Here is a 16035-nt window from a genome sequence, read left to right on the forward strand (position 1 = left end):
AGGTATCTTATAGTTTTGGGTGCAATTGTAAATGGGATGGACTCCTTAATTTCTCTTTCTTCTGTCTTGTTGTTGGTGTAGAGAAATGCAACTGATTTCTGTGCATTGATTTTATATCCTGACACTTAACTGAATTCCTATACAAGTTCTAGCAGTTTTGGAGTGGAGTCTTTTGGGTTTTCCACATATAGTATCATATCATCTGTGAAGAGTGATAGTTTGACTTCTTCTTTGCCCATTTGGATGCCTTTAATTTCCTTTTGTTGTCTGATTGCTGAGGCTAGGACTTCTAGTACTATATTGAATAGCATTGGTGATAACGGACATCCCTGCCGTGTTCCTGACCTTAGCAGAAAAGCTTTCAGTTTTACTCCATTGAGAATGATATTTGCGGTGGGTTTTTCATAGATGGCTTTGATAATATTGAGGTAAGTGCCCTCTATCCCTACACTTTAAAGAGTTTTGATCAGGAAGGGATGCTGTACTTTGTCAAATGCTTTTTCAGCATCTATGGAGAGTATCATATGGTTCTTGTTCTTTCTTTTATTAATGTGTTGTATCACATTGATTGATTTGCGGATGTTGAACCAACCTTGCAGCCCTGGAATAAATCCCACTTGGTCATGGTGAATAATCCTTTTAATGTACTATTGAATCCTATTGGCTAGTATTTTGGTGAGAATTTTTGCATCCATGTTCATCAAGGATATTGGTCTGTAGTTCTCTTTTTTGATGGGATCCTTGTCTGGTTTTGGGATCAAGGTGATGCTGGCCTCATAAAATGAGTTTGGAGGTTTTTCTTCCATTTCTATTTTTTGGAACAGATTCAGGAGAATAGGAATTAGTTCTTCTTTAAATGTTTGGTAGAATTCCCCCAGGAAGCCATCTAGCCCTGGGCTTTTGTTTGTTTGGAGATTTTTGACAACTGTTTCAATCTCCTTACTGGTTATGGGTCTGTTCAGGCTTTCTATTTCTTCCTGGTTCAGTTGTGGTAGTTTATATGCCTCTATGAATGCATCCATTTCTTCCAGATTGTCAAATTTGTTGGTGTAGAGTTGCTCATAGTATGTTCTTATAATTGTCTCTATTTCTTTGGTGTTCGTTGTGATCTCTCCACTTTCATTCATGATTTTTTTTATTTGGATCCTTTCTCTTTTCTTTTTGATAAGTCTGGCCAGGGGTTTATCAATCTTATTAATTCTTTCAAAGAACCAGCTCCTAGTTTCGTTGATTTGTTCTATTGTGTTTTTTTTTTGTTTGTTTGTTTCTATTTCATTGATTTCTGCTCTGATCTTTATGATTTCTCTTCTCCTGCTGGGTTTAGGGTTTCTTTCTTGTTCTTTCTCCAGCTCCTTTAGGTGTAGGGTTAGGTTGTGTACCTGAGACCTTTCTTGTTTCTTGAGAAAGGCTTGTACCGCTATATATTTTCCTCTCAGGACTACCTTTGCTGTGTCCCACAGATTCTGAGCCGTTGTGTTTTCATTATCATTTGTTTCCATGAATTTTTCAATTCTTCTTTAATTTTCTGGTTGACCCATTCATTCTTTAGAAGGATGCTGTTAGTCTCCATGTATTTGGGTTCTTTCCAAATTTCCTCTTGTGATTGAGTTCTAGCTTCAGAGCATTGTGGTCTGAAAATATGCAGGGAATGATCCCAATCTTTTGATACCAGTTGAGACCTGATTTAGGACCCAGGATGTGATCTATTGTGGAGAATGTTCCATGTGCACTAGAGAAGAATGTGTATTCTGTTGCTTTGGGATGAAATGTTCTGAATATATCTGGGATGTCCATCTGGTCCAGTGTGTCCTTTAAGGCCTTTATTTCCTTGTTGATCTTTTGCTTGGATGATCTGTCCATTTCAGTGAGAGGAGTGTTAAAATCCCCTACTATTATTGTGTTATTGTTGATGTGTTTCTTTGATTTTGTTATTAATTGGTTTATATAGTTGGCTGCTCCCATGTTAGGGGAATAGATATTTAAAATTGTTAGATCTTCTTGTTGGACAGATCCTTTGAGTATAATATAGTGTCCTTCCTCATCTCTTATTATAGTCTTTGGCTTAAAATCTAATTGATCTGATATAAGGATTGCTACTCCTGCTTTCTTCTGATGTCCATTAGCATGGTAAATTCTTTTCAACCCCCTCACTTTAAATCTGGAGGTGTCTTCGGGTTTAAAATGAGTTTCTTGTAGGCAACATATAGATGGGTTTTGTTTTTTTATCCATTCTGATACCCTGTGTCTTTTGATTGGGGCATTTAGCCCATTAACATTCAGGGTAACTATTGAGAGATATGAATTTAGTGCCATTGTATTGCCTGTAAAGTGACTGTTATTGTATGTTGTTTCTGTTCCTTTCTGATCTACTACTTTTAGGGTCTCTCTTTGCTTAGAGGACCCCTTTCAATATTTCCTGTAGAGCTGGTTTGGTGTTTGCAAATTCTTTCAGTTTTTGTTTGTCCTGGAAGCTTTTAATCTCTCCTTCTATTTTCAATGATAGCCTAGCTGGATATAGTATTCTTGGCTGCATGTTTTTCTCGTTTAGTGCTCTGAATATATCATGCCAGCTCTTTCTGGCCTGCCAGGTCTCTGTGGATAAGTCTGCTGCCAATCTAATATTTTTACCATTGTATGTTACAGACTTTTTTTCCCAGGCTGCTTTCAGGATTTTCTCTTTGTCACTAAGACTTGTACATTTTACTATTAGGTGATGGCATGTGAACCTATTCTTATTGATTTTGAAGGGGGTTCTCTGAACCTCCTGGATTTTGATGCTTGTTCCCTTTGCCATATTGGGGAAATTCTCTCCAATAATTCTCTCCAACATACCTTCTGCTCCCCTCTCTCTTTCTTCTTCTTCTAGAATCCCAATTATTCTAATGTTGTTTCATCTTATGGTGTCACTTATCTCTCAAATTCTCCCCTTGTGGTCCAGTAGCTGTTTGTCCCTCTTTTGCTCAGCTTCTTTATTCTCTGTCATTTGGTCTTCTATATCACTAATTCTTTCTTCTGCCTCATTTATCCTCCAGTGAGAGCCTCCATTTTTTATTGCACCTCATTAATAGTTTTTTTTTTATTTCAACTTGGTTAGATTTTAGTTCTTTTATTTCTCCAGAAAGGGCTTTTATATCTCCCGAGAGGGTGTCTCTAATATCTTCCATGCCTTTTTCGAGCCCGGCTAGAACCTTGAGAATCGTCATTCTGAACTCTGGATCTGACATATTATCAATGTCTGTATTGATTAGGTCCCTAGCCTTTGGTACTGCCTCTTGTTCTTTTTTTTGTGGTGAATTTTTCTGCCTTGTCATTTTGTCCAGATAAGAGTATATGAAGGATTAAGTAAAATACTAAAAAGGTGGTAACAACCCCAGGAAAATATGCTTTAACCAAATCAGAAGAGATCCCACATCGTGAGGGGGGAGAAAGGGGATAAAAAGAGGTTCAGAAAGAAAAAAAAGAAGAAGAAACAGGGGCGCCTGGGTGGCTCAGTGGGTTAAAGACTCTGCTTTCAGCTCGGGTCATGATCCCAGGCTCCTTGGATCGAGCCCCACACTGGGCTCTCTGCTCAGCAGGGAGCCTGCTTTCCCCTCTCTCTCTGCCTGCCTTTCTGCCTACTTGTGATCTCTCTCTGTCAAATAAATATATAAAATCTTTTTTTAAAAAGGAACAATTAAAAAAAGAAAACGAATAAAGATAAAAATATATATATATTAGGTAAACTGGTTAAAAAACGTTAAAAAAGAAAAGGGTAAAAGTTAAAAAAAAATTGGCAGAAGAACACAAAAAAAATTGAAAAAGAAAAAAAATTAAATTAACTGCAAGGCTAAAGAATCATGGGGAGAAAGCCATGAGTTCCATGCTTTGCTTTCTCCTCCTCTGGAATTCAGCTGCTCTCCTTGGTATTGAAACTGCACTCCTTGGTAGGTGAACTTGGTCCTGGCTGGGTTTCTTGTTGATCTTTTGGGGGAGGGGCCTGTTGTAGTGATTATCATGTGTTTGCCCCTGGCGGCGTTGCACTGCCCTTACCAGGGGCCAGGCTGAGTAATCCGCTCGGGTTTGCTGGGTTTGCTTTCGGGAGCTTCATGTTCCCTGAGCGCTTTCTGTAGAGTTCCGGAGGACGGGAATGAAGACGCCGGCCTCCCGGTGTCCGGCTGGAGGAGCCGAGAGCCCGGGGCCCTGCTCCTCAGTGCACCCTCAGAGAACAGCGCCCAATGACTCCCGTCACCCTGGCCTCCGGCCGCGCTCTGAGCTGACCGAGCCTACGACCGGTTCACGGTAACCCCGAGCTGAGAGTCACTCCTCGGCTCTGTCTCTGTAGCCGGCTTCCCCGTTCTAATACCGGTAAGCTCTGAGACACTCAGACATGCCCGATCCTTCTGTGACCCTGCGGGACCTGAGGCCACACTGACCCCGCCTGGGCTTCACCCCGGTTAAGCCTCTGGAGCGATGTCCCTCAGCGGAACAGACTTTTAAAAGTCCCGATTTTGTGCTCCGTTGCTCCGCCGCTTGCCGGGAGCCGGCCCCTCCCCCCGCGGTCTATCTTCCCGTCGCTTTGGATTCACTTATCCGCCAGTCCTACCTTTCAGATAGTGGTTGATTTTCTGTTTCTAGAATTGCTGTTCTTCTTCTCTTCGATCTCCCATTGGATTTGTAGGTGTTTGCAATCTTTAGATATGCTATTTAGCTGATCTCCCGCTACCTGAAGTAGTCTCAGCTGCTACTTCTCTGCCATCTTGACTCCTCCTCCAATGCCCCGCATTTTAAGTTGCCTATAATCAAGAATGCTGAAATACATTGACCACATTCTTTTGATTCAGGGGTGAAAAAAAGAAAGTAAGGTAAAATAAAAGTGAGCCACATCTGATAGACCATCTAAGGACTCAAGGTAACACATAAACTATTTGAGTAGGTAATTTTTTTAAGTTTTGGTAAAACATATGTAACATAAAATTTACCATTTTAAACACTTTCAAGTGTATAGTTTGGTAACATTAAGTACACTCATAATGTTGTGCAATGGTGACCACTATCCATTTCCAGAATTTCTTTTATCATCACAAACAAATAATTCCCCATTCCGCTCTCCACTTATCTCCTGATAACTTCTATTCCACTTTCTGTCTCTATGCGTTTTTTTCTCCTAGGTACCTCACGTAAGTGGAATCATACTATATTTGCTCTTTCATATCTGACTTTTTTCACCTAACATAATGTTTTCATTTCAAACCCCAACAGTGGGGGGTTAGTTATGATTTTCTCTGATTCCTTAAATCATGCACTAAAAGGGTCTCAATGTTTTATTTGAAATTTTCTTTTTCTTTTTTATTATAAAAGTGATAGAAACTCATTCTAGAAAATCCAGAAAAACCAGAGTATTTTTTTTTTAATTTTTAAATCACCCATAAACCACCCACTCAGAGTTACCCTGTTAACATCGGTCTGCATGTCCTTCCAACGTCTGATTTTTGCACAAGGGTTTGAGATCTCTCCTGCTTTCCTATTGGGTTTTCCGAAAGGCGTTAAAGATTCTTGAGGTACTTTTCAAATATTTCCCTAGTCAGTGGAAGCATCACCTGAAGAATTCATATGTAATTTGAAATGTAACAGGAGAATATTTATACTGACCAGGGCACCCCAGCAGCCTTCCCTGGGTGAGAGCGGCCCTGCAGATTCCACAGCAGGATCCCAGCGGTTCAGGGGTCGGACCCCTCCAGCTTGCGGCTCGGTCCCCTGCTATTATTTCTCTCAGGTTAAATTTCAACACAAGGTTATTTTGCACCTTGGCTTTTTTTCCCATCAGTTGTTCACCTTTCTAAAGAGAGAGAGGGATAAGAAACAGCTGGCTTTAACACACAGACCCACATTTACTTTAAGCCAAAATCCGGTAAAAAGCACATGAAGGAAAGCATGAGGATGTTCGGCGTTGCCGCCGCGGTCCTCCTTCCAACGGTCCAACACTGCACAGGTAGCAGAGAGCTCCTCTACATCCTCTCTGGTCAAGCCACCGGCAAAAGCACGCGCAAGGACCAGCAGGTGCGGAGGGTGGGTCTGACCATATGGCCGGCGTTAACGTCAAGGCTGTGCAGGATCCCGGGGTGACAGGTCCCCTTTCCAAATGCGGCTCTGAGCAGCTCCGAAGCTCTTACAAATGCACTTCACATCCCCCCTCAAATCCACACTACCCTTACACGCATTTGCATTCCTGCTGAGGGTTGCTGAGCCTCGCTCCCTGCTCAGAGCTGGGATGCCCCGCTTTCCCTCATCCAGGGCTTCCCACAATTACTTGGCACACAGCCTGGAGGCTCAGTCCTCCTTCTGCGCACTCCATACCCCCCTCCCCATTGGCCTCACCCTTTCTGCCCCTTGGGACTCCTCCACCGGCGTCTTCTGCTCCCCAAGTCCTTTCACATGTCACTGGCTTTGTGGTTTCTCTCAATCCCTTGCCTGCCCCTGCCTTGGGCCCCTGTGAAGAAAGAGGCCCCACCTTAACTCCCACTGCCCAAAGCCAACACTCTCCTCTCTCCTTCTTGGCTCTCTGGCTGGGCCTAAGAATCACTGAATCGCAGGAGAAAAGCACACACGTGTCCATGGGAGCCTGACTGAAGAGCACAGACAGGACAGGCAACAGAGCAGGAAGCTGTCTATTCAGACAGAGAGACAATGTGTGAAGAATTGGCAAGACAAAGGAGTTTGGGCTGTGGGTCATAAATCGTGAAGAAGGCATGAGGAAGATGCGCATTAGTTTAACAAGGTTTGTCTACACAGCCTTCTCAGCCCCAAATTCCCCGTCTCTTGTGGTGAGAGTGTCTTCTGCCCTCTTTGTATGGGAAATGCCTCTGTCACGTTGGAGATTAATCTGCTTTCAGGAGAACAGGGGGGTTGGGGGCCTTGCACTAGCTCTTTTGTAAGTATCTTTAATTCAAAATAATCAGTGTGCCAAAGTGGCATGTTTGGGAGGGGTGACATATTCTGAACCCCTTCCCCATCTTCCCATGGATGCAACTTGCCTGCAGCCACTGCCTCATCTACAGGGACACCCTTAAAGGCCACCTTCCCACCCCCCTCCCCAGGAGGTTTGGCTTTCTTTGTTTGATTCCATTTTTAACTGTTTTAAAAGGGCACTTAAGCAGCATATACATTTACATTTTCCCTAATACCAAACCCAAGACCTCGGTTAACCATATGCTAGTTCATTAACATGCCATACTCAAACAGTCCCTCTTCTCTACCTGCTCTTTCCCATGTCAGTCCCCCAGATGACACTTCTTTCTGCTTCTCGGAGTCAGTATGGCTGCCCATAATATGAGAGATAAGGCTGGGTTTGATAATAGACACAAAATACATAATGGCTCAAACATGATCTTTTTCTTTCTTGTTTCTAGTCATATGGCAGCTCTTTGCCACTGACTAGGGACCCAGGCCCCTCTACCACCTTCTGACTCTTCCATAGAAGGGGCAAGAGCGTAGGAGGGGACACATTCTCTATTTAAAGCCTTGAATTGGCAAGACATACCAACTCCAGGCAGGCCAGGATTCAATGCAAAGGAACCTGGGAAATGTGGCCCAGTCCTGAGCTAGAAAAAGAGGAAACAACAACAAAAAAAGAATTTGGTGGATCAACTGGCAGGCTCCCAGGAGTAACCAGAGCACTTGTCTCTATTCACTCATTAACCATTCAGACAGGTTCCTCTATGTCAGGTTAAATGCCTGAATTTGAAAGTTATGGCCTAGCCAGAAAAAGCAAGGAAACACCTTCAAGGGGGAGTGGGGGGCGGGGGTAGTATATTTCCTCTGTGACATTTTAAAGTGTGAAATATCACTGAAGACTGTTAAGAGTCATCCAATCTGACAAGCCCTCTTCTTTGGGTTGGAAGGACTGAAGGACTTGAGGACAAAGGACTCAGGTGGCTCTGTATAGTCTGAGAGCTTACCACCTGGGTCATGGCAAAACCATACACCAGATCCACCTGGGCCCTTGTGTCCTGCAAACAAAGCCTCCCCACCGTGGTGGGTTTGAGTCCAGAGTTCATCCCACCTGAAGTCGTATTTAGAGACTCCCAACCAGGGCAAAATTAGTAGCTCGAGCTCAGGCATGACCACTCTGGGCCACACACATCCCCACCTTGTAGGAGTGCAGGCCTCTGCTTCCATTCAGATACCCCAACCACCTCCATCCCATCCTGAGTCTTGAGCCCAGCTGCTTCCCTTTGACTCCTGTCCTGGTCTCTTTGTTGGAAGAAGGAAATGGACAAGCAAAGTTTCTCTTTTACAAATGAAGGCTATTGGGGTCAGTGATCTCAAAGTCAAGGTTGTCAAACCAAACAGCAGGTTCTGCAGACCAGGTGCTGTCTCTTCCTTGTGCTGAAATATAAAAACAGATCTATGGGATTGATTTTTAAGGAAACTAACCAACCATGAACAAGGTTAATCTATAACTGAAGTTGATACCACTCAGGTCCTCTCTGCAACTATTTTCTTATTCAGGTAAATGTTTTCTCAGCAGACTGTGCTTCTCCTTTAACCCAGGGGAACAAGTAGTTACCACAGAGAAAAATGCATGGCAGAGTCAAACACTCAGGATGAAAGCCTGGGGTAAGAAACGGCTTATAAAACTTTTAGGAAGCTTTAAAATTATTGACTGAAAGTAGTTTCATACAGTAGCTTTCATACAGTGTTTACTAGCAGTATCATTTCCAAATTTCCCTTGCACTCAGATTCTAGAAGAGTTTTCCTAATGCACTGTTAGCTAAAGACTGTACCAATGCATGAGTCATGAAGGCTGTCAGAAAGGAAATAACCATGAGCCAAAATTGCAGATGTTACAGTTGAGGCAGAAACTAAATAAAACGTGTAACACATAGAAAGAGAGAGAACTTTTCCCCCACATCTTCTTTTTTCCTAACCTTGGCATGAAATCAACCATTAGAGTATAAGGCATGCATGTTACCAATATAAACCAGAATTTTTATTTTTCAGCTCTGAAATTCGGGTCGCAGTTTGAAGAGCTCACTCAAAATTCTTGCCCTATATAAGGGGAGTACTAGCACAGGCACAATTTAAGACAAAGGAATATTTATTATAGTCTGTTCCATGCAAGCACATAGCACATATGTGGTTTCATTCAACTTTATAACAAACCTATAAATCTGGTGACATGATCACGATTTTGTAAATGTGGAAACTCAGGCACAAGGAATTCACATGATGTGTTAGTCTACTTGGGCTGCCTGCCATAACAGAATATCAGAGTGGGAGGTGGGGTTGGAGGTTTAAGATTAAGAAGCTGGCAGGATTCCTTTCTGTCCACCTTGCTTGGTTTGGAAGACCTCTCTTCCTAGTTTGCAGATGGCTACCTTCTCACTGTGTCCTTACATGAGCACCTGTGTGCACCTACCCTGGTGCATACCCCTGGTGTCTCTCCCTCTTCTTCTAAGGATACCTATTCTATTGGGGCTCCAACTTTATTGTTAGTTATCTCCTTAAAGGCCCTATCTCCAAGTGCAATCACATTGGGGGCTAGGTCTTCAACACAGATGGGAGGAAGGGCACAATTCATCCCATAAGAGATAGCATGTCCAAGAGTCCACAACTGCTCAGTGGCAGAACCAAGACAGTTTGAATTGAACTATTTCTTTATCCAGGGTGTGTTGCCTCCCCCATGTGATGACATCTCAGATGGAATGTCCCATGTAGGGGCTGACTCTTAGAACTTGCTGGAGGGAGACAGTTTCACAGCAGTAAGCTCTGTCCTGGCGGGGAGGGTGGGGAAGTATTCACATGAGCTAGATTACAAGGCACCGGAGTCCATGTCAACTAAAGGCCTGTCCAGAGATGCCAAATAAAAATGGCTTCATCTATTCTGTTAAAAGCTACACAAATACTATTTGGTTTCACTCCCATACACCATACACAGTGGTTTCCATGATCCCAAAAGAACCAGCATTTCATTCCATTTTTCTTTTTTTCCTTCCAAACTAACCAGCTAATGTCCTGGAGGGCGACTCCATGGATCAGGATGTTGAGAGCCCTGTGGCCATTCACCAGCCAAAGTTGCCTAAGCAGGCCAGGGATGACCTGCCAAGACACATCAGCCGAGACCGGACCAAAAGGAAAATCCAGAGGTACGTGCGGAAAGATGGGAAATGCAACGTCCACCATGGCAATGTGAGGGAGACCTACCGCTACCTGACGGATATCTTCACCACCTTAGTAGATCTCAAGTGGAGATTCAACCTGTTGATTTTTGTCATGGTTTACACAGTGACTTGGCTCTTTTTTGGGATGATCTGGTGGCTAATCGCATACATCCGAGGAGATATGGACCACATAGAGGACCCTTCATGGACTCCCTGTGTCACCAACCTCAATGGGTTCGTCTCTGCTTTTTTATTCTCAATAGAGACAGAAACCACCATCGGTTATGGCTACCGGGTCATCACGGACAAGTGCCCAGAGGGAATTATTCTCCTCTTAATCCAGTCTGTGCTGGGGTCTATTGTCAATGCATTCATGGTGGGATGCATGTTTGTAAAAATATCACAACCCAAGAAGAGGGCAGAGACCCTGGTTTTTTCCACCCATGCAGTGATCTCCATGAGGGATGGGAAACTATGCCTGATGTTCCGAGTAGGGGATCTCAGGAATTCCCACATCGTTGAGGCTTCCATCCGAGCCAAGTTGATCAAGTCCAAACAGACCTCAGAGGGTGAGTTCATCCCCTTGAACCAAACAGATATCAATGTAGGGTATTACACCGGGGATGACCGTCTGTTTCTGGTATCACCACTCATCATCAGCCACGAAATTAACCAACAGAGTCCTTTCTGGGAGATCTCCAAAGCCCAGCTGCCCAAAGAGGAACTGGAAATTGTGGTCATCCTTGAAGGAATGGTGGAAGCTACAGGTAAGGTGTGCTCCATCCTGGGTTTTCTGTGGGATCAATGTTCATTTTAAGCTGGATCTGACATACTTATTTATGATAAAATATGAAAATTGAATTTCACTCACTATTCTCTCCATCCCCTTGTTTCATGAAATAATATGCCTATGTGTCCTCTAACCTTGGTGTACCCACCAAGAAGTCTAGTAATTTAACTTTTAAGAACCTTTGGAAAATAAATCAATAAATAATTTTTTGAAAGCACCACTTATTATATTTTAAATTTCCAAGTATTTCCTTAAATTAAAATCTTATCCATCTCCGAAGACATTTTTAAGTGGCTCTAAAACATTGGTTAATTTAAATACTTGAGGTTATTTATTGGCAAGCCTGGAGGGAAAAGTTAAGCCTTTCAAAGGAAGCCTGACAAATTGCTTTAATAAAAATGTAATTTCACCTCTTCTTTGGAAGCCATTTGCAAGACCCATAGCACTGGCTTTTCTTTTATATCAAGTGCAGGTGAGGTGTCTTTCCACGTACTCTACCCACTGAACCCCAAATGACGTAACATTGTGGATCCAGTAAATAATTCTAGCAGGAAAAGGAAAAAATTGAGGATCCATTCATTGCAACCCTATTGACCCCTCTGCTGTTAATGGCTGATCATTTGTGTGTTCTCCGGAAAATGACCTGTCCTCAAAATAGAGAAACAGTCTGTTTTATTGATGCCTTCACTCATATCTGAACTTTATACGTGTTATACATTCCAACAGCAAAGCAGGTTCTGCCCATATTCATCAGTAACATTCCACAAAATAGATCCTTACATTCTGACTTAAGCTAAGAACAGTGCCCCACAGGAAAAGTATTAACTGGAACCCAAATTCATTATTTTCTTTCCTGTTCTTTGGAGTTATCAATATTAGACTTAAAATCTTCTTTAGATATGCAAGATCTGTGCTTTGAAGTCTGCCCTTCTGTGCTTTGAAGTCTGCAACCTGAGGCTCATGCTTCATCTATAAAATCCAAAAATGCCCAGCCAACAACCTGGCCCCAGAGTCTTCTTCAGCCCATAACCTGATCTTGATCATTCCTTGAAAGTCATTGATCCCCTATTTCCACCTCCCAGTACCCAAAAGGCAAAGTCATAACCTCTAACTAACTTCTCTTAGAGTGGTGCAAACATTTGTGCTAGGTTTTTTTAAGTGCAGCAGACAATGAAAATGTGAGTAAAAGTCTTTGTATGGAGCTCAATGGTTGGCATGTGCTCCTTTCCATAAAACAAAAGGAACATGGACCTAATTTGAAATGGCTACAGAGAATAACAAAATAATTCATGTGAAATACTAAGAGCTGCTCATGTGAACAGGGCTATCTGTACCCTGAGCCTGACTGTCCCATGTACTCATGAGGCAATGATTGTGTGTGAGGAGGAAGAAGAAAAGAGAGGAGAAGGAAAGTGAGAAGAGAGGGGAGGAAAGAATCCAAATGGGGAGCTCTGTCATTTTCTCACAGACCAGAAACTTCTCCCACCTCTGCTGAGCACAGGGACTCTGGATCCCCCTAGTGGTAGCTAGTGTGGTACAGCTGCCGGCAGCATAAACTGACCACTCATGATGTGGTTTTAATATTAAATTTCTCACTATTAGTGATGTACTATATGTTGGCTAATTAAATTTAAATTTTCAAAAAAAATATTTCTCACTATAAACTCTCCCAGTAGGACATGAGGGAGGGAAGTGGACAAGCCTTCTTACCATTGTATCTCTGAGTTCAAAAAGCAAAAGCTCCTAGAAATGTACCCTCCGGTTACTGGTGTTAACCTGAGCTTCAAATCGCAGGAGCTGAGCTTCATGCTCCCTCAAACCAAAGCCCAGTCTTGAAAAATAAATGAATCCAGAATAAGCAAATTATCTTTGTAATGTCCCTGAGTTGGAATTCTCCCTGAGGCAGACCCTGTCTTTCTGATGACAGCTTGTTATGAGTGAGGCTTTTTAAAAGGAGGAACACTGTTCTCTTGGTAATTAACAGTGATACTTGCCTCAGAGCATTCAGAAGTCTTTATCGCTTTCTTAGAGAAAACTTGGTAGTTGCCAGCAAAAAGAATCAAAATACTTATCCTGTGTCTGGGGAAAGGCAACTACTATTAATTTTCTTTTTAAAAAATAAATAAATAATTTTCCAATTTCTGTTAAGTGGAGGGAAGAGTGTTCTAGAAAGTTCCGGGTTTATCTGGAAGCTGGATATGTCTTTATCTTTTACTGATGGAATTCATACAGTTCAGTACTCCCAGAATATCTGATCTCTTAAACTTCAGTGAGATGCTTTTTCTTTGTGAATGAGAAACCCAAATGGGATTTGTGGGTACCAAACAGGCTTTTGAGGGATGACAGAGGGAATGCTTCAAGGAGTCAAAGCCACAGGGTAAAAATAAATGTGGACCAAATGCACACCAAGGAAAACAAATTCGCAAGGATCTAATTATTCATTGTAGCACTAGATGGGAAATCAGAAGCCTTGAAAACAGCAAGCTGACACAAAACAATTTCCATTTTATTCATTCCTTTCCAAAATGTCTTAGTTGGCCTTAAACCACTATCACCGATCCCAATTAGCAGGCCTCTTCCAAGGATGAGCCCCACACCGCAACCTCACCACAGCACTCTCTTCCTGGCACGCATGTTGTGATTACACAGTGATCCCAATATGGGAATCTGAGCTATCCTGCAGTAAGCTGGGTATCCGCTGGGGTCCTGCAGTCTGCTGAGCGTCCTGGCCTAGCATAGGTCTGTTGGTGTTCCCTTGACATATTATATTCTCACGGCAGCTGTACTGCAGCAAGCCCGCTGTGTTCTATCAGAGTCAGGTATGTTTTTAGCAAATGAGAGCAAGCTCCTTGAAGGCAGGACATGAGTCTTGCCGAACTTTAATGCCCTGCACATCTGGCCTCAACCCTCCACCTGATAAGTCCTCTAGCCTCATAAAAGACAGACTCACAAAAGACACAGATAAGATACAGATAAGATAGACCCACATCCTTGGTGGATGGCTTCGGTCTGGTCCAGCCCCGAGTCAGAGGGATGTGCATGGTGACCTCTCAAGAACCTTCCAGTCATGTGATTCTATTTTTGAAAACGAATCAAACCCTGGAAAATTCTGACACCAGCCACCCAGACATCTGGGAACTGGCCGTATCTCATCCTGCAAATATATTTTTAAAGGGGGCCCTTTATGTTCCTGACACATGGGCAATTTTGAGATAGTGATGTTTACAGAAGGGTTCACAGCTACGTAAACAAACATGCTCAGCAGCTGTGGCAAATGTGCTTTAAAATAGTAAAGCATTCATATAGACTGTTATTTATAGAGGGCAAATTGGCCTGGAGGCTAGATGACAGCTACACAGAGCTGGGCCCACTGCCAGCCAGCTCCTCACTATAGCCTTTCTGATTGATGAACTTCCATATTTACCCCCAATGATTATGCAACTATGACAAGCAGTCCTTTCCAACACCTCAGCAAATGTGCCTGTTAGTTAAGATGAATCCCCATTAAGCTTTTCTCGTACACTTTTTATTATGGGATCATAAAACTTATACAAGAGTAGACCCGACAGTAGAACTAACTCCCATGGACCCATCCGTCAACTTCTGGAGCTGGCGGTTTGCCGTCAAACCCGTTCCATCTGTACCCCCGCTCGCGAACAGCCCCAGGCATCAGACCGTTTGATCGACACATCTTTCCGCGCGTGTTTCTAAAAGACAAGGCTTCTAAAATAACCAGAGCACCGTTGTGGCCCCTAAAATATCTAAAATAATTAGATCTTTGCCTTAAGATCCAATACCTAGTGTCCGAATTCCAACCGTCTCATAAATGCCTTTTTTTACTGCTTTCCCATCTGCTTGTTCGAACCGGGATCCAGAGGAGGCTCACGCGCTGCAACTGGTTAGGATCCCAGTCAAGCCTCTGAGTCTCTGAGCTCCACCTCCGTCTCCGAGGGGGGTTTCTCCTTCAACTTGTTCTCGAAGAAGTCCTCTTCACAAAGAAGAGAACTCAATACTTAAATTATGAAATTATTTTAAAAAATCATTAAATTTTAATAAATAAATTAATAAATAATAAATTGAATAATCGAATTAAATTATTAAGTATTAAGACTTAAATACTGCCCAGAAAACTGGGGGAAGTGGAGGGTGGGAAGCAGCCAAGTCAGGGCAGGTCTGTGAACACTACAGATGAGGAAACAGGACTGACGGTGCAGCAGCCTGCCTCCACGGGTTACTGAGGAGGAGAGGAGTGCGCGTTCGAAGCTGGGGAGGGCAAACCGGAAGTGGGTATCCACAAACCAGAAGTCGGAAACCGGAAGTGGGGGGGCGCCAAATCGGAAGGAGTTTCTGTCTCTAGAGAAACGTGCTTGTGGAGAGGGTTTTGTTATCAAAAAAATAACACTGTCCATCACAGGAGTTCCGAGCTGGAAGAATCTTCACCCAGTTCTTACATTACAGTAAGATGAGGAAATGAGACCCAAGCAAGATGAGTCGCTAGCAAGACTAGTACTTGGCTAAAGCCAAATGGCCGCTGTGAGAGTAGGAACTTGAAACCTAAGCTCAGTGGTGTTTACAGCCTCCAAGCCCAGTGCTTGCTGCGTGTTGAATGCTGCTGGCTCATGAGGATTCAACAGAAAAGCACACCCGAAGAAAACGGGGTGCTTCTGTTTGCACAGTGTGCAGTCAATCTGTCCTCCCTTTTCCTGTACCATGAGCTCCTGTGTTTCTCTAAGGCGTCTCTGTTGGTCTCCAGTGTTACCAGTTCGTTTTAAAACTCCTTATGCATTCACGTGGATTTTTAACAGCCGCATGTTAAAATGAAACATGCCACAAAACAGCACTGGAATGCAAATCATGTAAGTGGTGTCTACACAAATAACCCGGAAGAGTGCGATGTTCTGTCAGATCGGATTTCCAAGTGCCATTTTTCTTTGCTGTGATCAAAATGCCACTTCATTATAATAGAGGAGAATATGAGATCACAGATTTTGAAAAGGTGGCACTTCACAGATAAGATGATTGAGTGTGAGCATTACAGTACTCTTAAGCTATTTCTAGTAATGATATTTCATACCCATTACATTTTTCAAATCTTATTTTCTCCTT

General features: G+C 42.9%; 1 protein-coding gene across 1 annotated transcript in view; it reads left to right on the forward strand.

Moving 5' to 3' along the window:
- The window catches only part of KCNJ6 (potassium inwardly rectifying channel subfamily J member 6), a 290935-nt gene that overhangs the window by 207943 nt on the left and 66957 nt on the right, over window positions 1-16035 (forward strand). Inside the window, exon 3 of the mRNA XM_047719953.1 lies at window positions 9986-10906. Coding sequence (XP_047575909.1) covers window positions 9986-10906 — 921 coding nt within the window. The remainder of the gene's footprint in view (window positions 1-9985; window positions 10907-16035) is intronic.

The sequence above is a fragment of the Lutra lutra genome, chromosome 1, assembly GCF_902655055.1.
Source record: "Lutra lutra chromosome 1, mLutLut1.2, whole genome shotgun sequence".
In the NCBI taxonomy this organism is placed as follows: Eukaryota; Metazoa; Chordata; class Mammalia; order Carnivora; family Mustelidae; genus Lutra; species Lutra lutra.